General features: G+C 37.3%; 1 protein-coding gene across 11 annotated transcripts in view; it reads right to left on the reverse strand.

The window, feature by feature from the left end:
• BCAS3 (BCAS3 microtubule associated cell migration factor) overlaps positions 1–22,109 on the reverse strand; it is a 370,473-nt gene that overhangs the window by 313,806 nt on the left and 34,558 nt on the right. For all 11 annotated transcript variants that reach the window (XM_075113182.1, XM_075113180.1, XM_075113185.1 and 8 more), the window contains 2 exons: positions 4,341–4,448; positions 152–228 (listed from right to left, as the gene is read on the reverse strand). In XM_075113182.1, the coding sequence (XP_074969283.1) occupies positions 152–228; positions 4,341–4,448 (185 nt within the window). The remainder of the gene's footprint in view (positions 1–151; positions 229–4,340; positions 4,449–22,109) is intronic.

Consider the following 22,109-nt stretch of genomic DNA (forward strand, 5'->3'; position numbering starts at 1 on the left):
GGGGTTTTTTTTGAAGCAACAGATTTCCTGAAGCTCCAGATGAAGTCATGGAGAGCTGCTCTGAGGATTTAGGAATAAAAACAAAACAAAAGTCCGTTTTATCTTACTCCACCAGTAGGGCAAAAAGACTGAACCCAATTATTATACGTACTTGTAACGAAGAATTTTTTGGTGAAAGTACAGCTGTCAAAGGCGGCGATTTTCTCTTGCAGGACTACAACAAGTATCCTGAAAACAGAGAAATGGAACGAGTACTTTAAACATTAAATGCATTGGTTTAAAGATTCGATATCTAAATGTAATTATTTCAAAAGCATCAATATAAATTCTACAGTGATAAACTGCCACGTTACCAATACATGGCAGTTATTGAGGATTCTCTCTCGTCCCAACCACATAACCTTCGTTTCAGGAAGTACACAGATCTGATACAGAACAACACAGCATATTTATGATATACCTCCTGCAGTAAAAGCTCCATTAAAAAGAAAGAATGGAATTGCAAGGATCCTGAATTACTTTCAATGACAAATAACAATCAAATCAACAATCAGTAGAACGCAAGCTAAGTTTGAAATAATCCCATTGCCCATCTCATTGCAAATTTATTAAACCATCTTATTTAGTAAAAGCAGGCGTTTTTTCATACCAAGAACACCAGCACACAACTGCACTTGAGAGAAGTGGGATTTGTGTCAGTTAGCAAAATTACAGGTGTATGTTTATGTATTCACTGGTACAGGTGCACACTTTTGTTGTAAAATACGCGTTTATTACTTGAAACAAAGTAACAGAGCAAAAGCCACAGGGTAACTATGTGTGCCACACTGCGCCTTCTGAACGAAGAGAGGCCAAATTTGCAAAGTCAAGCATCTTGAAAGCTTTTTAACAAGGATATGTCCTCTCCTACATTGATGGCTTCCCAAAGCCAAGTTCGTAAACTCTTGAAATGAAAGAGCCACCTGGGAAGCAGACACATGAACAGATAAAACCTACCAGCTATCTGGAACATTTAGCAATATGAGACAGTATTTTTATAATTAGCTGACAACACAGTGTATATTAAATGCTGTTCTAATAATTTTAATTGTAAAGATATGTGGCAAAAAATTAGTCGCATCTCTCTAAAATACACACCTACTACTTTATCTGAAAATTATGACTGCATATTACAGTATAGAATCATGTTTAAAAGATGATGAATCACACCAGTCTCGGCACTTACCCTTGGCTAAAGGGTGATGTTTATCTCCCATCAGTGTGAAAAGCAGCCATTACTCCTCTCTCATTTTTTCCTATTTCTAACTGTTTAGCCACAAGAACACCTCCGACTTACCCCATGAGAAGCTCAATCCCTGTAAGACTTTTTGGTGAAGGACTACACTAAAATCAATGTATTCACCTTACCCACATGTTTGCTGATGTTTTCAGGTATGTATGTTTTGAGTCACAATTTCCACCTACAAAACTGTACTAATGCTCCTCCAATAGGCACGACTTATCTGCGCGTCTGCTTTTTGATTCTGCTACTATTTTTACCACCACAGTTGCCAAAACACTTAAGATTGCAACTGTAGTTCCCAAGATAACTCCTGAAGCCTTTTCTATAGGCTGGTGTAACACCAGCCGCTCTCTATTTGTCTAATACAGAAGCTGATTAAAGCAATAAGCTCTGTTCCGTATCTCAAATCCTTTCAGGACTCTCTGGATTATAACATCTCGTCCTGGAACTTTGTCACTGCTCTCTTTATCACTATGCCTCTATCTAGAAACCAGGAGAAGCACAAGTTCTTGAAAGGAAGGTAGGAAATCAAGAGATGTTTTCAGGCAAAATCTTTCATACTCACGGATTTGCAGACCTAGAATGGGAAGCACACATACACTCCCAGACTGAGCGGATTACTTGCCAAAAAGAAGAGGGCAGAACACGATAACTCAACAAGGGGGATTCAGATGTGTTAAGTCATACAAGAAATTAATGTAGGATTTCTTATTTGCTTGTAGCTCTTTTATTGTCAAAAAGATGCCTGCCCACCCCCTCGCGATTTATAATCTTTAAAAGTTATAAACTCTGCATATATCAATTAATACTAGTTTTGGACAAAATAGTTTTAGTTAAATAACGTATCTCCAATTGCTTAAACTGCAGGAGAGAAAACCAAAAGAAAATGTATCAATACCAACTTCTTCCACAAGGCCTAAAAGGAAGTTAACCAATGAATAATGGAAAGACTATGAACACGTGCAAGTGTAATGTATATATAGAAAACCTATGTATATTTGATTGTAATATTTCCCAATCCTGTAGATTTTTGTTTTCTGCTCTTTGAAGATGTACTGTCTTTCTGCATAAACAAAACCTACCAGACGGATGATTCTGGAGTATAAATACATAAATAATAAACAGTTTTCCCTTCTTCTGCAATTCGAGTTTTACTTTAAACTCAAATTTTGGACTCCATTAGTCTATAGTATGGTTAACGCACCATTAGCGCTGCGCTTGGCCACATTTAATGCATTTTCAATCTGAAATAGCGAGCTTTCCTTGGATAATAACAGAATCTGATACGTTCCAGAAAAGCAGCTACCCTGGATACAGCCACATAGCTTTGAAGTAGTTTTCCATTTTTACCACTTAAGAAAAGAAACATTAGCACCTGGAAAGACTTTTTCGCTGGGAGAGACTTTGAATGATGACTTGCCTTTTGACTGTTTTTACAATTGGATTTTTCTTCTGCTAGGAGGCCAGGCTGGAAAGATTTACTATCATCACACTGTACACAAGGGAACTTTAAATTTTTCAAGGGACAGTTGCACAGATAAGTACTGAACTCCTGACAGCTTTTAAAGGAACAGTGACTTATTCATGGCACATAACTCTCACCAGCTCAACTACTTTAGTGAAACTATTTTTTGACATAACAATTATGCCCGCATTCTACAAAAAGCAGATCAATGGAGGTAAAAAAAAAAAACCCACTGCCATCCTTTACTCTTTAAACATTGAGACCATCAAAATATCCTCCTCATGACTAGATTAGTTGTGGTATTAAAAGTGTTTGTTCAGTAGCGCTATTCTTCTTCTGTAACTTCTACTTGACCCAACGTAGTCATTGATGTTTAGATTTTGATGGTACAATGATAGAAAAAATGTCTGTTTAACAACACCCTTGCGGCTTCTAGGGTTGGTGGGGGGGATTTTTAAACTTTTTTTTTTCCTCCATCCAATCTCCAACACTGCTAACTTCCCATAGCTGCGCAAGTTCGATACATGCTCGTATTCTTTTACGGTCTTCACGTAGTCAAGCATGCTACCTGCCGCCATACAAAACAGGCACACAAAAGGTATCACTCTGATGGTTTGTTTTGTTCTTAGTGAGTTGTGTTGTAATGTCACCTTCCTTACTGAAGGACCGTCAATTCCGGAAAAAAAAAAAATACACACTGCCAAAGAAATGCAGCAATTTCTTCATTCTTCATGCTCTACCTTTAACACAGGAATCACATTTCACAGCTTCCATAAGGTACCTCAAGACATACAATGACTAATAACAGTAATAGCTGGGTGGAAGGAAGCATTAAAGTAAGCACAATTGTGGACTTTGACCAAAGTCACTGCATTGAACTCTCTCACCCAGAGTGCCGAGGGATCATCAAGAACTTTATGTAGGGATCCTGGATCTTCTTGTCAGTCTTAAAAAGGTGCAGTAAACTGCAAGCATGTTTAGTTTTGCGTGTTTTGGAGAGATTAAGAAATTAAAAAAATTTTGAACTCACAATTCTAAGGAAACAAGGTACTTTCAACCTGATGCTCAGCCTTCTAAGCCATTTTCTCTCAGAAATTAGGTGACATTATGTCAACTAAGAGATGCTGCTTTGCTATTTGACTCACAGGAACATTATCTTCTGTAGACCACAGAGCGCACACTAGCATTTTTTTAGATGTGCGGGAGGACTATGTATCTGGCAGAACAATGGAACACAAAGAGAGACATAAACTCTATAGCGCTCTATACTGTTTAAACTCTCGATGATCCCATTTCTCCATCTGTAGGTGGACGATAGAGGATTCCAACAATTCCTGCTCACCCTCATCACAACTGAAAGAAGCTTAAATGTTTTCAGATGCAAAATGTTTTGAGCTTCTGAAACAAAGCCATTGGAGAAGCATATTTTCATACTCAAACTGAAATATTACTTGACAAATGGAGAACCAAAGCTATGGTTACAGGAAAGTCAAAATAATAATAAATTCAGGGAGCACATACACCGGAAATTATACTCATCACCAAAATTTTACATGTCTTAATACAGAAAAAATGTATGGTGACCATCCTTACCTTTTATTGCAATGCAGATCATAAATAGGAGTTTTGAATTGTATGGACTTGACCATCTCCCCTGTTCGCAAAGAATAAAGGTCCACACAGCAGTAAGGTGGGCTTGTGCTAAAATGAATAAAAAAAATAATAATAAAATCTATTTTTAATGGAAAGAGGATTTTTTTAAAGTTAATTTTCAATTTTTTCAGCCTCCCTATATTATTTAGCATGCTAAATAAAAAATCCAGCAATATGAGCAGAACGCTGGAGAACAAAGGGTCAATACAAGCCTTCTACATTAAGGGAAGGTGTGATTAAAATTGAATTATGATATCCACAATGGCCAAGAACCTGTACAGTACAAATAATTATCAAGCACTTAGTTTTCTGTGTCACAAATAAAACTTTGGAACATCAGATCTGACCAGCAAAACACAAGCCATTTGATCGGCATGAAGTTTTAGACTGCATTCTATTTCTCTAAAAAATAATCCACAGAATGACACTTTCCTAAAAGGAGTACTTATTTCAATCTATGCAACAGCTGAATTGTATGACTTGATTTGATAGAGACACATTGCACAGAATTTACATTACATCTCTGATGGACTTTTGTTTGAACTATATAGACCTTTTCAACTGCTTTGTGTCACTTTTATCATTTTAAGATAAATAAAACTCTAAGGCCATTGCTTAATAAAAAGGCTTGCTTTCTTTTGAGAGGGAGAAAGTGCTGAGTGTTCCGATAGGGTTGAGGAAGGTAGTGGTGGAAACCATTTTACAAGCTGAGGAGAGGCTTTGATGTGGCAGTTCTTTTCCATAACACCTTTTTTCCCCGCCAAGAACACATTAAAATGTTGGCTACTTCTAGGTCAACGAATATGAAGGAGCACAAATTGCCAGCTGTACAAACATATACTAAGTATTGGTAAAAGAGGGTGTTTCCCCTTGCCCATATCTGTTTTATTTTACAGAGTTTAACACAATTCCTGACACAACACTTGCTTGTCTTTTGGATCTGCTCAAGCTGCTTGAGAATTTTCCGGAGACCTGGAGTACAAACGCCAACTGTTTACCTCAAATACCTCAGGATAATAAAATGGTACATACAATAAGTATGCAGGAGGGAAACAATATATGCACAGAAAGACAACTGTCAAAGAAATAAGAGAAAAAATAAGTGTTGACATTTTGCCTACTGAAATTCTTCCCAAAATATACATTTTTCTAGGCACATACCTAGGCTAATAACTAGAGGGTGCTATTTATTACTTCTAAGCACTTCAAAGGCCCTTCAAAAACACTTTTAGAACAGTGAGACTCAAGCCTAGTTACTTTACATTAGAAGCTCATTGCTGATAGAAAACGCAGAAAACCACAGCAAAGCCTACGTACAGACTTTTTTAAAGTACATTTATTCCCTGCAGGAAATTTTTACTTTGATAAAAGGCTACACAGATTCTTATTTCAAAAGAGAAATCACAGAAGTTGATATAGCTAAAATTCTATTAGCATAATTGATACCAATTACTATTTCTATATAAGCTTGTGTTGAACAGTTCCATTTTGACTGTTTGACTTGACATGTAGCTACACGACTGCATGTACCTTCATGACTACAACTCAAAGAGTATGTACCTTCTAATATGTGTTGCACTAACAACTTATGGGTAATAATCCTGTCAGTCAAATGAAAAATTATGTCATACCTTCCTTTTGGCTGGTTGCAGTAAGACCATTCTACCAATCCTTTTCTAAGCCACACTGGCTAAAAACCAGTAAGTTGTACTCAAGTCCTAATGGTCAAGTGCTAGTATGGACTAGGTCAGAAGTACTCTGAAAAAATCTACCTAGCTCATTTCAAAAGTCCTCCTTCTGCATGTTATCTTTCTTTTAATGCCACAGTACACTGCAATCTATGATCAGAAAATAATATGAACCTTATTTCTATTTTCTGAACTAAATACAAACACAAGATCAAACACATCTGACATTGCTCCTAGGCCCTAATCAACAGAAATGAAGGGCAATAGCCAGAAGAAGTCACACTTGTAGTCCTTCCTTGTTCCATAACAACTCAGCATTATCACAAATCTTCAGATAGCCAAGGATGCTTCCCCAGGAAAGTCCCATTTTTTGGCTAAGTGCTTTATCCACCAGCTAGGACACAACAGGGTGGAAGCACAAGTGCTTGCACACTCTCTGGAAATCTTTCCAAAGGTGGAAAGGTGGGGAAAAAAGTTTCAATCACTGAAAAAGACTTCCCCCTCTACCATTTCCTTCTGGTTATTTTAGTTCCTCTCCCTATTCAAAGTAACGGCTGTTATGAACCTTATTTGCTATTGAGCACTCTTGATTCATGAGGAAACATTCATTAACTAACCGTAATTTAAATTTATAAATTCTAGTCCAAAAGCTGTGTACCTAAATGAGGAATGATACAACGCTGAGATCCATAATGTCAAGATCTTTATTGATCAAGCCTCAGTAACATGTTTTCAACTTGCTGGGTGGGGGGGGCGGGGGGGGAAATCAAGGATTTTCATTTCACTGGTCAACAGAACCCCATATAGCAAGGATTCTCCAACACTGCAAAACTTCATTTCTCTTCCAAAGACATTATTTCTCAACCATCCTAAAAGTATGAGCCTTTTAAACGGTCTTTCTTTACCCTTTATAACTCCTCAGATAGCAGCAAAAGCAATTCTTCTAGAACAGGAGAATGAGGATTATAGACACAGATCTAAGGGTTCATTTCTCTGTCCCAGCACTTAAAGAATAATCAGAGTACCTTGATTACCCTACACTACTCACAAGCAGTAATAAGAGCTACCCTTTCCTACTCTGTTTCAGCAATGTCAAAAGCTCAGGCTCAGTGGTTCTGCGTACTTTCCTCTCCCAGCCTCTGATATGCGATGGATTCTATATTGACCCATTTTAGTGTATTAAACCGACAGAAAAATTACACTTTGTCCTTTCTTTCTCCTCAAGAGGGAATCCTCCCCCAGTTTAGTTCACTTAAAGGGCTCAGTCTAACAAGCATGGAAGCAAGAGAGGAAGTAAAAGGACACGAATTGAACAATCGAAGATGTGCAGTAGGGCTGCAAAAGCTAGAACTGGCTTGCCACCACAGAGGTCCAGCACAACACAGCTTTTTCTGACACTTTATGACCTCCACTGAACAACTACTAATTCCCAGTCTTCTCGAAGCATGGAACTCAGGGATTTCTATGGCCCAATTAGCAGAGGCAGTCAGACTCAATTACAGTGTTCCCTTTCCATTCTCAAAATTAAAGATCTAGACTGAATCCTGGATATAACTTTCAAAAGCTAGACATTTCAACTCCTTTTAACTCATTATTTAAGAAGAATTTGAACCCAAATCCGCCAAGATCAAAAGCAGAGGATGAATGTGTTTCCCCTCTTCCATAACATTTATACAGTGTACATTTGATTTTTCCACTGTGTGACCACAGAGCAGGAAGAGTCACACTAAGCAAGATGCCCCATTTAAATATACAAAAATTTACTGTGTTCAGTAAGACACTGCATCATTATCGATAAACATCCTGGAGTCCTTTGCAGGGTCTCTAGAAAAATTTACTTTGGCATAATGCTTTGTTTGTAACAATTTTCTTCAGTAAATTATCAAACAAGTACACAATCAAATATTAAATATTCAAAATGACACCACCTACAAGAACAAAAAATAACATTTAGTGTAATTAATATACTTAAATTTCAGCTACAAAACCAGAAGTACCCAAACTACCACAGAACACCATCAAAACCACCACAAATTGCAAGACAGAGCCCCACAAACTTGCAAAAGCATCTCTTGATAATCGGAACTTCTTGAAACCTTAATATTGTATGGAACTAAAATTACCACATCTTGCCATGTTTCAGGAATAGAGTAATGAACATCCATTTCATCAGGGGACCGTATAGACATTGTAAATAAATGTGTAAATAAAGACGACTTCTAGCTAAGAAGCTTTTCTTCTGATAAACTGAAGGTTCATGCAAGTCTCATCGATGAGAAGGGCTCCGACTGTATTTCAGTGTACCAGTGGTGATTACATGAAGGGGAGAGATTAAGATAGGAATGTGAAAACACTGGTTCTTGCAATTTGGAAATAACATTAAGTCTGCCACAAATAAAATTCTTGCACGTTACTCCCACAGATCATCAATAAATGTGTGTTATGTATCCGGATTGTTAAAATCGCTGCTTCATGCAGAGATATCAACAAGTTCTTTAAAGGTAATGGGTAAAAATTCACCAACAACTTCAAAATGTTGGCATTAATAAATCTACAAATACAGTCAGGCTCTTGTACCTTCTTCTACTTGACTGTTGCTCTGCGGGGATAGAAGAAAAATAACAGATGCCTTGTACAGCTGGCACTTGAATACATCTGTGCTTACGCATCATGACATAACTACCACCTCTTCACAGATTTGCTAGCAATGAGTCACACCACTTACAAAAGCTGTGTAAAATGTTTGCGTACAGAGACAAACATACCGTACAAAACACACACACTTTATATACAGGAAAAAATGGAGAAGACTGATGGAACCAACATGAGGCCAAATTTTTCTGTGCCTAGAAAGATTTTACTCTGCCTGCTCACAAGTGCTTACTTTCCTCCCTGCTGTCTCTTTGCCATGTGATGGATAACATCCCAGTCAAAGAGAGAATGGCCTCGTGAGTTCAGAAAGAAAAAAAAAAAAAAGGGGGGGGGGGGAATGTTTCAGAGGCATAGAACTGAAACAGGGCTTTTGCTGAAAAGGCTGACCACCGGGGCATTCTTTACGTGAGGCATTTTCCAGTTAATTGTGGCATTCAAAAATTTAAAAATTCATCTCAGGATGGGAGCTGTTTGGCCAACACATTGCATCAGTGCATATTTTATACCATCTTCACAAAAGATAAGGCGAGAATCTTTAGAAAAAGAGATCAAGGGAAGCATCTCCATCTCCCTACTTTTTTTATTCTACATGTATACAACATAAGCTTGATGAGATACACAATAATGTCACTTGGGAACAACGACAGAAGTTATGGCATCGTAACACATTTTACATAGTAAGAAAATGGGTAAAATAATAATTACAACCTTCATTAGGGAGAAGTGTACAGTTATACTGGATGCTGTTACAGTAAAAATATTTCCTCTCATCACCTATACTCCTTTACACAGGCTCTGCAAAATTCTTTTGGAAAACAGTCAATTAATTACTATTAATAGCCAATGTGTTAATGTATTAAAAAAATTAAATTAATGAAAACTTTAAAAAAGGTGAAATGTTATCATACTACCAATAAGATCACATGAAGAGATCAAAAGGACTGATCTAACATAGAAAAAACTACCATTTGTCAAGGACATGAGATCAGGATTCTAAGCAATATCCGTACTACAAATAGCTGTCAAAACCTGTCACCGAAAAACTTTCTAAAGATTAGTTAACTTCAGCATTTGTTGATTCAGTTGTTATACCCTGATAGCCTTTAACGATGACATAGCTGTCTGCAGAGAACTACTGCAGCGCTCTCTACCTGGAGACTCTTTTTGGTAACTTGACTTCACGTGCTGGAACAAGGGAAAGAGCTTATTTCCAGCTGCTATGTATAAATTGATCCTCATCTAAGGTGCCGCTCTGCAGTGCGCTGCATGTCCCTCTCGCCTGCTGAAACTGCATCACAATGAGCTCCATCTTTCTCTAATTACACAAAGAATTATATTACATCTGCCTTGTTCTGTACCCTTACAAGGCATTTTCTTTCTATATTTACTCAGGACAAATATTGCACATATTAGCAGTAGGTTTTCTGGAGTAACGATCCCTTTCCCTTTTACAGTTTCTACATCAAAAACAAAACAAAACATTTCTTCCTCTTCTTCCCTCTTGTATTGACCACCCTAATGTGTGGGGCAACATACAGAGTTTTCTATAATGGAAAAATAGCATAAAAAAAACCTTCTACCCATCAGCATTCTTGATCTAACATATGACAAAAAAGTCCTTCATTTGACCACTATTCCAGTTTTGATACTTCCAGGTATTATCTGGGACGTTATTTAAACAACAAATTCATATTCCAATTTGATGGGATTGGGCTGTGAAATGGTATGAGCTACTATTGCACAGTACACCGGAACAGCCTAATATAATCTCTATTGACCTCAACAGAATGATACCCATTACCTTCTGAAGCTAAATACAAAAAAACCAGATATGACAAAAATTACAGAAAATGCCTTGCTAAATATAACCAACTAATTTATTTTATTAACGACTAAAATGGTGTTTGTTACTGCAGCAACTAGAGAACACTGCTTCCTACCAGGTAGAAGATGCTATTTCGGTACCTTGCTTTTGTTAAACACAAGTGCCAACTGATAGAAAAAGTCAAAAATCCACAAAACTGGAATTACATGCCCTGGGAAAGGCTAGTAACATTTAAACTTAAGAGAAACTTCAAGCCTTCTAGCACGTGTTATGCAGATCAGTAAATTTAACAGCAATCGCTAAACCAGCTTCAGACCGCAGGTCACATACTTCCAGGCAAAAGCAATCTGACTTTTACCATACAGTGATACAGTTACCACTAGTTTGCATAAAAATAAAATTATTAATTAAAAAAAAGAAAATCTAGCAATTATTCTGCCACAACTTGGCTGTTATCTTTCCAGTTTTGTTTCACAACAACAAAAAAAAAAAGCTCTATTTTACTTTCCACGTTTTGAAATTAGGTCAGGTGACTGGTTTTATTATTCTATCCTGAAGTACAATTTAGTTTTCAAACACATAACCTGTCACTGTTTCTAAAAAAGTGTAATCACTAGCGTACGTCTGTTACCACACTGCACGTTCCCATCCCACTATGGCCACGCTAGTACTGTTCTTCATTATTCCCATACATTTCTCTTGCGATGTTTATTTATTTGCACGCAATTTGCAATAATCATTTTTCAAGCCCAGCAGACCCAACACAGAGAACAGCCTTGTTTTTAATTACTTGCAGTGTCCTTAAGAGGCAAAAATGCTACACACTGAGACCATACTAAACAAAAATTTAATAACACAACAATCTCTTACTAGGCCCAGCTTACAATCTGTGGGATTTAACATTCCCAAAAGCATTTAAACTTTTTTTCCCCTTTATTTTCAAGTGCCTTAACTAGAATACAGCTCCAAAACTTATTTTACAAAAGACAAGCTAGTTCACTGTCAAGTCAGAAGGGACCACACATCACCTAGACTTCCTCCCTAATGCAGGCCATTATGTTTCACCTAGATATCTATTCTTATACCTAGCTCAAATGCTTTAAAAGCAATTCAGCTCTGGCGCAGAACAACACGTCACACGTAGAAGACGCCCAAGGAACTGGCTGGACAAGGTATGGCCAAGTGATCTGTACAGGAAGCTACTCCGGAGAGATTTTTAAAAATTACTATTCTATGAAGCATCAGATCTGCCAGTAAGTTACTGGTAAAGAAAAGCTGTTTCCATATAGGAATGAGGAGGACCCTGACAGTGACACAAATACAAGCTTCTAAATCGCAGTGCCGTGGTTAAGATTATCCAGCAACCTGTTCTAGCTGCGCCCACTCTGATGTTTCACAGAAGGGGAAGAAAAGTAAAACAAAACCAGAGTACACAGTACAGAGTTAATTAATTGTATATTGGAAAAATTCCTCCCTGAAACCTTTACACTGGAAAGTTGAAGCATGCGATTTGATTTTGTAGTAATATTATTAGCATGTTGAGACCACAAAAGGCAATTCCGTTCTCCTCAAGGCCCCTGAAGAAGGTTTGCTCAAACAGATTTCAATACTAGAAGGATCATCTCTTTCCAGGCCATGCACAAAACATCCCAGAAGTTCAAAGAAAATATTTTTTACCAAGCAACCTAATCTTGTCTTAAAAGACTTTGAGCACAATGAGTCCTCTATTTTTACGGTAAGCATTTCCAACGTTTAGATAATTTTATTTTTGTGGAATGACTTGTTATTGCAAGACCAACTCTGTACATACTCTGCTTTTCAGCTTCTACGTCTGTCAACAACACAAAAGAGCTCACTGCATTCAGTTATCTTTTCCATAAGTCAGTATGCACCCAAAGCAATCCAGCCACTGATCTGCAATAAAGTGAAGAACTTTAAGCCTTATGTTGTAAGGTTTGTTTTCCAGCCCTAGCACATATTTGCAGCCCTCCTGTGAGCTCTCTTCAGTACTGCAGTGTTCTCACCTTTGCACGCCAGAATGAAAGCTTAAAAAAAAAACCCAACAACCCAAACTCCAAGGTTTGCACCTTTTATTCCTTAAACACCACCGCAAGAGAAAAAAAAAAAAAAGCTTTCATTAAGACTTTCACCATTTAGAGCCCTAAAGCTTCCTGGCTCTCTGCATCCCAACTTTTCACAATAAAAGCTTGAAAATTCAACTCTGCAAGTAATTTTCTTACTTTAATTCATGGTACTTAACTGACTCATTCAAAATTAGGGAAAGCAGAATAAGACTTTTGAGAAAGTGACACTTCCCAAAAATGTGCGTGTAGCAGCGAAACACAAAGCAGCAGAGACATTTTAAGTGTACCACAAATTGCAAAAAACATGGAAGCACTTAGTTTTAAATAAGAAAAACCTGTACCAATCTCAGACACATGTTACTAAAGCTAATCCCTTAAATACAAGAGAGGAAATTATTTGATAGAGCACTAAAATATTTGTGTTAATACCAAGAGATACAAACTTCACTCTTGTATCGTCCTCAAATATTTCGATCAAGTCTATCAGTCTAGTAAAAAAAGTCCCATTTTATCCTTTTACCTCACCGTCTTCATAGTCTCACGGGCACATAACAAAAATGTTCAAAACGTCATAAATTCTGCAGAAACCGTTTTGTTACAGGTAAACTACAAGTCTTGGCCCGAATTAAAGAAAAAAACAAAAAAAAAGACATACTAAAAGAAAACCACATCGTTTGCTAATGTGTGGAAAGAGAGAGAGCCGGGACTCGTGGGATTGTGCCAAAACCACCACTGGACAACAAGCAGTACAGCCACCTCTGAGTACAATATGCAAGTAATCCACTAATTGTTTGAACCAAGGGAAGAGGCAGAAGGTGAACTAACTTGCATCAGTTCCGGAGTGACATTATATTGGGTAGGCAGAACAAAGATCCAAGGAACTGGGGAAGAGAAGCACCACTTCTTTCAAACTTTTTCGAGGAAAATTCTTGAAAAAGATCAAAGCAATATCTAAAGCGTTGATCCCTGCATCTTACCAATGCTAACGTTTAAAAACTGCATTAACCATTTCCCCTTCTACTCTCTTGATTTCAAGGTTTGTAGTATTTTGTTTCTATAATTTCGTAAGCGAGGCATTTCTTCACAGTGCAGAAGTCTAACTCTTAAAAAAACTCAGGACCGACCCGGGAAGGACTGGCGTCAGTCTCCGTGCATGGCTCAGGTCGTGGTCTGAGAGACGACCTGAGGCTTGGCAGTGGTCTGATGGACCTGAGGCACGCAAACCACTGCAGGAGAACTGGCAGTATCTTCGTTTTCTGTCGCTGCAGTGCCATTAATCTCTATCCTCAGGTGAAAATAACTCTCTCTTACTGCAAAGTGTGGTACTGCGCAAACCCTTCCTGCTTACAGGAAAATTCATATTATCATAATTACTCACCCAAGTACAAATTAATTCTATAAATTAAAGACGACAAATGTGTTAAGCAACCACGTTGTCGTATCTATTTAAGCCAAAGTTACGTCCATTTTGTCTTTAGCAAAAACAAGTCTTAAAAGAAGCTAAAATTTATTAAAAGGTGAAACTTGTAACTAAATAAATTACACTACTATATGATCGCAAGCTTTGTAACACTGTTCAAAGAAGAGTTAATGGTAATAACACATTAAAATAAGCTTATTGTAAACCCAGTAAATTCTTTGCCTTATTCTTCATGTCGATCCTCATGTATACGTTAACATTTGTGTTTTTAAACTGTTCTACCCAGTCCTGTATAAATTGTCCCTTTCAAGGGCAATCACACAGATTTTCATAACCTATTAACTTTTTATCAATTTAATTAAAGAGTTGTTGTAAAAGATACTACCTTTAGCAAAACATTTGCAACAGCGAACCTTTGGAAGAGATTTAAGAACTTTTAATGAAAAGCCAATTTCATGCCAGGCTATCACTATGCTGTTTACTTCTATACTCTCCATATGGCGAGTATGGTAATGAATTACCTTAGTATTTGGAATTCAATGATTCTGAGGAGAAAAAAAAAAAAAGTTGTTCTCTGTCTACACATATTTAATCTCTGTTCTATTACAGAAGACGACAAGCCTCAGTTTCTTCCATCATATCCTATTTTAATTTAAAAAAAAAAAACAACAAACCCTATTTTCTGGTGGCTTCTAAGGCAGCTTCTTCCCCACTGTTTTCTCCTTATTTATCGGTTCACTAGCTGATATTTGCTGTTGAGTGTTAGATACACAGACTCCTGTGAAGCTGTTCTAATTACCATCCCATGAATCAGTTGTCAAGTGGCGCTTGTAAGTGGCAAGGCCAGCACTCCCCTCCAGGAGATCAAGTGCATCCACTTATCATAACAATAGAGCATAATGTACATACTACACACATGCACCACAAATAGCATTTATCACAGCAGCATGAACATACAAAGACACTTCACAAAAACACACAGCAAGAAGGGTCCTAATTCAAAAGGTTTATTATCCAAAAAGCACTAGAGGAAGAACATAGGTGGTAGGGGGGAGAAAAAGGAGACTGGGTTGCATTAATAATGCACCAAGAAAGACATTGGATTGCAGTATTTAATACTGGCTTATCACCAGATGGGACATCATGACTTTAGCAGACGATACAGAAGTCACATACCTGTGAAAAACAGTTGTCGGCCCACTTTTTTTTTAAAGTTTGGATCTGAGAATTTCAGACATATTTCAAATGCTCAAAGCAAAGTACTATGGGCCAAATCTGCAGTTATATGGAACCGTATACTTCCAGACGTTGCTATTTCTTTTTAAAAAGTGTCAAGAGAAGCCTTTAGTTACAAGCAATATAGTTTTCGCTTTAAAATATTTAAGATTTTTCCATCTTGTTGATAAGTACAAAAGGATCACATGAGAAAAGGGAAAAAAATATATTATCAGCAAATTCATCTGGAAATTAATATACCTTTCTGCAAGAAAAAACCTGCATGCTACTCCTCTGCTAGCGTAACACACTGCATCTGTTTCTTTAAAGGGATCAGAATACATAAAAACTATCACCAAAGAAATAAGCTTCTAAAACAAAATAGGGAGCATAGAGCAGATCTTACGCAGTACAGCTATATTTACTTAAGCTACTAAGAGATAAACATGGGAAGAGAGATATGGGAACAAAACCTGAATATAAAATGGGTGTCCACAAAAAAACTACTTAAAGTTGGGGTTTTGCATTTGTTTGGTTTCAACAAATCATGTGGGGGGGGTTGTTTGGTGGTTTTTGGTTTTTTGTGTGGGTTTTTTTGGTTTTGTTTGTTTGTTTTGGGGTTTTAAAATTTGTTTTTGTTTGGGTTTGTTTGGGTTTTGGTTTTTTTTCCAAAACAAAGAAAGTTACATTAAGAACAGACTGATGGCTGTAAGGAGATCTACCACACTATAAATATGCTTTGCACATTCATTTTAAAAAAAAACAAACTAGTATAAAGATTAATTGTTCCTAACATTTTACTTAAAATTGAAAGATCAAAACAAGTATAATTATGTTTACGACGTGCTTCTGTAGACAAAGAGCATTAACTCATCAAAAATATTTAAAAAGTCTATCAAGTGTTCATAGGTGATACAACCCAGTTATCTGAATTGAGTACCCACTACGCTGAACTTCGTCATGTAATTTTATGATGTTTTTCTTGTACAATAAACAAGAATGCAGATACATGGATTCCTGCCACCCCTTCCTATATGGACTCATACTCAACCATGGGATAGACAAGCTATTTCCACTATACGGTTTGTACAGGATCGTACACTAAACTTGTGATTAGCTGGATACTGACAAAAGCCAGCCTACTACAGGGCAACGCAGATAAACATTCCTCACCAGTTCTGCACATTGCCATCATCTGCAAGATGCCAATGCCATTGCTGATACAACGAGGTGCTCTCAATCACATACCATAGTATATATGACAGGCAAATACCCTGCCCACATACAGAATGAAAAGTCGTTTCCACTCTTGGGGCTGCACGGAGGAAGAATCTGAAAATACAGATTTCTTGACAATCCTGGAACAGAGGTTTTGAACTGAGAGAGGTTATGGATGTTTTCAGTTCTGAGTATTTTCAGCAACCATTATGTTCACTTTTATTCAATCAAATCAATAGCTCCTTTGCTTCCTACCTATAGTTGAGGTGTCAGAAACACAGTTGTGTATCAACAAGAGGAAGAAAATTTAAGACTAGGTTTTATCAATATTATCACAACAGATACTACAAGACCAGAACAATCAGTCCAAGGGTAAAAGTAAAAGGGAAGGGGAATACTTCAAAATATTAAAATGCTTAGCAACCCCGAATTACTCTTCAGTTTTGGCAGCAGAAGGCTCTTCTCCCATTCGGCATTACCGGCAGTATGCAACATGCTTCTACTATTGTGTTTTCTGCCCATAACAACACCACTCATTCTCGTCATCAGAAGAGACTTTCAAGATTTGTTTTTTCAAAATTTCAAAATCCATGAAGCTAAACAAAGCCATACAGCAGCCTACAACCCACCTTTGCGTACCGCAACATGTTGTATTACATTGCTTCATTCTATGGCATGTGGTACGCCTGTCGCTGAAGTGTAAAATATAGCACAAGCTGGCTTCTCAGCTGTGGCATGCTTTTGCAGCGAGACTAGAGTGTGACACACTTTCCACTTCACTGAGACATACCACATGTTACAAAACATAGCTGTCCCATCATATTTCGAGTTAGTTAATACAGGAAGATTAGCGGCATCTCAAGAGATTTGTTTATCTGCAAGGCTTACTTGAGCATAGCTATCACTGAGGAAAAGTACATCTGGAGCTCTCCTTTGCAGATCAGAATAGATTTTTCTGGTATATTCTGGACTAGATTTTCCTTGTGTGTAACCAAAAAGTCCTCCTATACAAAAGGTATGAAACCGCTCTGGCTACCCTTGACCATTCTATGAACATATGCTTAACTGGAAAAATTTCTGTAAACCTTGGAGAGCATAAGCAAAGATTAACTTCCGAGTAGAATACAACTGCATTTCTGTCATACCTCTGTCAAAGATTTCTCTCTCTACCATCAGCTGATTAAGCTTATTATCTGGTAGATGTGCTTCCTCCAAAAATATAGAAGAAAATAAACTCAAAAGTTGTCTTGTCCTTCTTCTTACTGTCAAATGAAACAGAATTCACCACTGCAATAGACGCATGCCATTTGTATTGTAATAAATCCTACGTCGATCTTCAAGATCATACAAGATGGACCAAAATCAAGAAATGTAGAAACTTTCTGCACATCAAGAGACAGAAGCACGTCACAGCCTAATAAAAAAATATCAGATTTCTGGCAGCACAACACTGAGGGCAAACTGATGCTGAAATACCTCAGCTGTAGCCAGATTTCACCAAGAACACAAACTGAGCATTTTGTGGAGCCACTTACAGCCTTACAGCCCTAGATTTTACAAATTTGCAATATGTATAAAATTCCAAAACAATACAAAAGTTTTTTTCTTTATTCTGAGGCGTTATTTATTGACAATAATCTCTGATCAACGGCATATCAGAAGGTAGCATAGTTAACACGGATGGTGGTTGATTATTGCAGTGTATGTACACTAATTCTATGTATTTGAGACATTACATTTAACAAAGCCAGAGTGCTACCAAAAGCAAAAATAATCTAAACTGGGAGTCAACCAAACTCTGTTCTGAAGTGCTCTACAAAGCTTCTTCAAAAACACAGACCAAATCTTTGTTCAGCTATTCCGAGAGTGTCACCTTCCTCTGCAATCTGTGTAGGTTAAAGATTCTGTCTTGTTTGTGACTCAATACTCAATATTTAAAAGGTGTTTTTACCTGCAACTGCCAACATGGTGAAAGTATTAGGAAGCTCCAAATATTTTATTCTGTTGATTCTTGTAACAAATTTCTTTAGATTTCAGGTTTGGTTTTGTTTGTTTTTTCTTTTCTGTGCTTTACCTTATGATTCATGGCTCTGACAGGCCTATTGGCATCTTCTCATCTCACATGTAATCACTACCACCAAAGGCCAAATTAAGCAAGCAGCTCCGCGCCCACCTGCCCTGTCATCCCAACCCCTACGCAAAACCACCTTTTGGATCCAACATTAAAGACAAAACCCTGCCCAACGTGTTTTATCTGATACAGGTTTGCCACTGCTGTCATGAACAACGTAAGCAGAAGCTAATGGGACTGTGCAACGCTTCATCACCTCTGTAGTAAGTAGCCTCTCTACCTCAAAATGCATGACAGCAAGACATCTTTTGGTTGCTTACAAGTCTACTAAAACTTAATTGTTTGTATGGCTCGAATTCCAATTTTTGAAAAGCCTGAAAATAATTCCATTTCCAAGAAAGAACTGGAGGGCTTTAGAGTGCAGATGACTGAAGTTGAGCAGAGATAAGCTTAGATCTTGCAGTTAAGGCACTTGAAAAGCCCTGTGAACAACAAAGCCCCTGTGAGGTTCTGGTCACATCGGGTAGGCCAAAACTTTCACAAGTGCCATAAATTATATGTTCTTTTACGATTTAATTTACGACTTGACATAGCAGACCATGATCTTCAGACGTGCAGAATTTTCACTGTAACTGAACTCGCTGAAAGCTGGTTTGAACATATGAAATAGTACCTGCAAGGAATTACTCTGAATAAGGAGCCCTGTGAATAGCAAAACCAATAGACTGCTTTTCTTTAACCTGCCTTAAGGTTGAGATTCTACACAAATTGCTTAACACCAAGAAAAAGCATTAGCTTACATTGTAGCTTTTCACCAATACAGCTACCTCCTTTATTGGACCACTTTTCATGAAATTTAGAGGAATTTCAAAGTTCAATGCAGCTGATATTTCCAGGAGGAATTACAATTGCTAAGGGAGGGCACCCAGAAATACTGTATTCTCACCACAGAGATAGTCACCTAACACAGTGGATGCTGAAATGGGAAATATGGTCCTTCAAATCGTGCAGGCAAAACTGACTGAAACTTTTAGTGTTAGTTCATTAATGCTTCGTCTGTAAAATGAGATAACTAAACTGTACAAATATTCTATTAATAAGAAGTTTGTGAGCAACCATCCAAAAATGCGGTAAGGGGTCTCCTCAGGTGATATTCTGAACGTATTACCTGGATCAGAATGTAAAGAAAGAATGGCTTAAGCAAGATCTTTTTTTAAGAACATGCTTTACAGCTTTTTCACAAAGAAGGAGCCTTCTAAAGCTCTATTTTGAATTCATGACGAAAAATCTAATGTATTGTGCATTTGAAATTATTTACAAATACAACATTTTAAAGCTAACAAAATATATTCCTTCTCCTTCAAAAACAGATCAGAACTAGAGAAAAAAATAATTTTATCAGAATTTTTAAATGGATTTTACTTATTGTGTTTTAATTGTCTTTTTCCTCACTTCAGAGATTTAAAAGAATCTAATTCATACATGAATGCTGGAGCTCAGCAAGCTCCCTTGAATTTTCCTCTGGATATTAAACATTATTGAAGGAAGGAAAGAAAAGAAAAAGGACAAGGAGGACTCCAGAGAGACCACTGAGAGAAAGGAAACGGCATTTAGTAACAAATGCAAAGTTCATATACCGTCAAGTTGCAGTGAATTGCACAAGTGGCAGCAATTGTGTGACGGTCCAGATACAAGGGCTGTGAGTTAATGCAGTTTGTAATTAGCTGCTGAAACTGCAAGCATGAAGTGACAGTTGTTATTTAGGGAAAAACATTAAATAGCATCATCTTTGGATTGACTGAGAACTCAGTATCTGACGGTGTTAGTATCCTCGGGAAAACAGAACAACGGAAATCATCCTGAAATTTCTAACTATTTTGCAATGTACTTTAAATCCTTCTTACAGTATATAACATAGGAATAACCCTAAAACATACAAGAAAAGAAAATATATAATTCTGAACTGTTCCCTGGCTTGATGTCACTTTGATTTATAACAGTTATTTCTAAGACAGACAAAAACACACAGATGCAAACAATTACGCTATTTTTGTAGGCAACAAGTGAGGTGGGTGGTAACTGAGAAATTTTGAAAAATCCTGTCACAATATTCCGTTTTTTCTTAAGTAACCCTCATCACACAACAAACGCTCGCCACATCAGAGACTTTCCAGGGCCTGAAGGGCTGCTTTGATTCCAGACCGCTGCAGGCATTAGCGGGGACGTAATTAGGGTAAAAAGTTCAACCACAGTTCCATGTCTAGAGTGCTGCCAGAAATAAATTTCCTCTCATTCACTGGTTTCTACTGTACCCTCCCTGAGAAACATATTGAAAACACATTTATCTTTGTAGAGTTTGTTCCTCTTCTAATTAACTTTATAGCGTTTACAGTATTTAATAATTTAAAGTGGAATTTAAAGTGGCCCTGGAACCAGCAGCTTCGCCTGTAATGGTGCTGTGCATTATCTTTTCCCTGTAGTGCTTCTTTTGACAAGTTACTCAGGGAAGGTATGTGCTCCAGCTGGTTTTATCTGGCTGTGCATTTAGCAAACGGCTACTTCCTTCCCTCCATCTCCTCCCCGTATCATTACATGCACGGGGGGCTGGAACAGCAGTAAAATGAAACTATGCCACAGCTTGGAAATCTGTTCTCCCAAACCTCCATGCTATCCCAAAGATCACTTAGAAGAGGTTTATCTTTTTACAGCTTAATAAATCAAACCTTTAGAAGGTCAAAACTACCCATAGTTCTCACCAACCGGTCAAAGTTCGACCCCAGATACTCATTTTCTTCCTTCCAGTTTTGATCCAAAATGAACAGTTTATTATAGTTCAAAGGTTATTTTTTACTATACTTCACTCAGACAAACATTTGGTATATCGGAAGAACACCAGATCTTTCCTACCCTCGGTATTTACAAATGGAAACACTTCCTTATTCCATTAAAGCTCTATCTCCTTGTATTTTAATCTGTGAGAAACTTCGCAGAATTACCAGTAAACATTACTTCAACGTTGCAAAAATAGTTGAAGTACATTAATATAATAACAGAAACAAGTAACAAGAAAAAAAAAATCTGGGATCTGAAGAGCTTTTTTTAAAATGAAGAACGTTGCTATCTTTAGCACAAAACATAACAATCAAATCCAACATCACTAAAAGGAATTTAAACTACTTTATTCAGGGGTTGCATCTCTCAGGATCTTAAAAGCTACCACACAACCTGTTAAGACTAAACTGATTTTTCCTACAATGACCAGAGAGGATAATGCCTTTCATCTGCTAGAACGGAAGGAAATCTTTGCAAGGCAGTTGACAGGATGGCACACTTTGCAGTTAATGATGCTTTACAGTTTTTCAACAGTACAAGAGCCTTTGGGACTCAATCCCTCAAAGACAACAGAAACAATAGAGCTTTACCCAGCTTAAAGATTCTACTATACTACTTAGAACAAAACAAACTAAATTAAGTTTGCTCTCTAGAAATTTAAACTTATAGATCCTTGACAATCTTCAACAAATACGGCTGGAGAG

Source organism: Phalacrocorax aristotelis, chromosome 18 (assembly GCF_949628215.1).
Source record: "Phalacrocorax aristotelis chromosome 18, bGulAri2.1, whole genome shotgun sequence".
NCBI classification, from domain to species: Eukaryota; Metazoa; Chordata; class Aves; order Suliformes; family Phalacrocoracidae; genus Phalacrocorax; species Phalacrocorax aristotelis.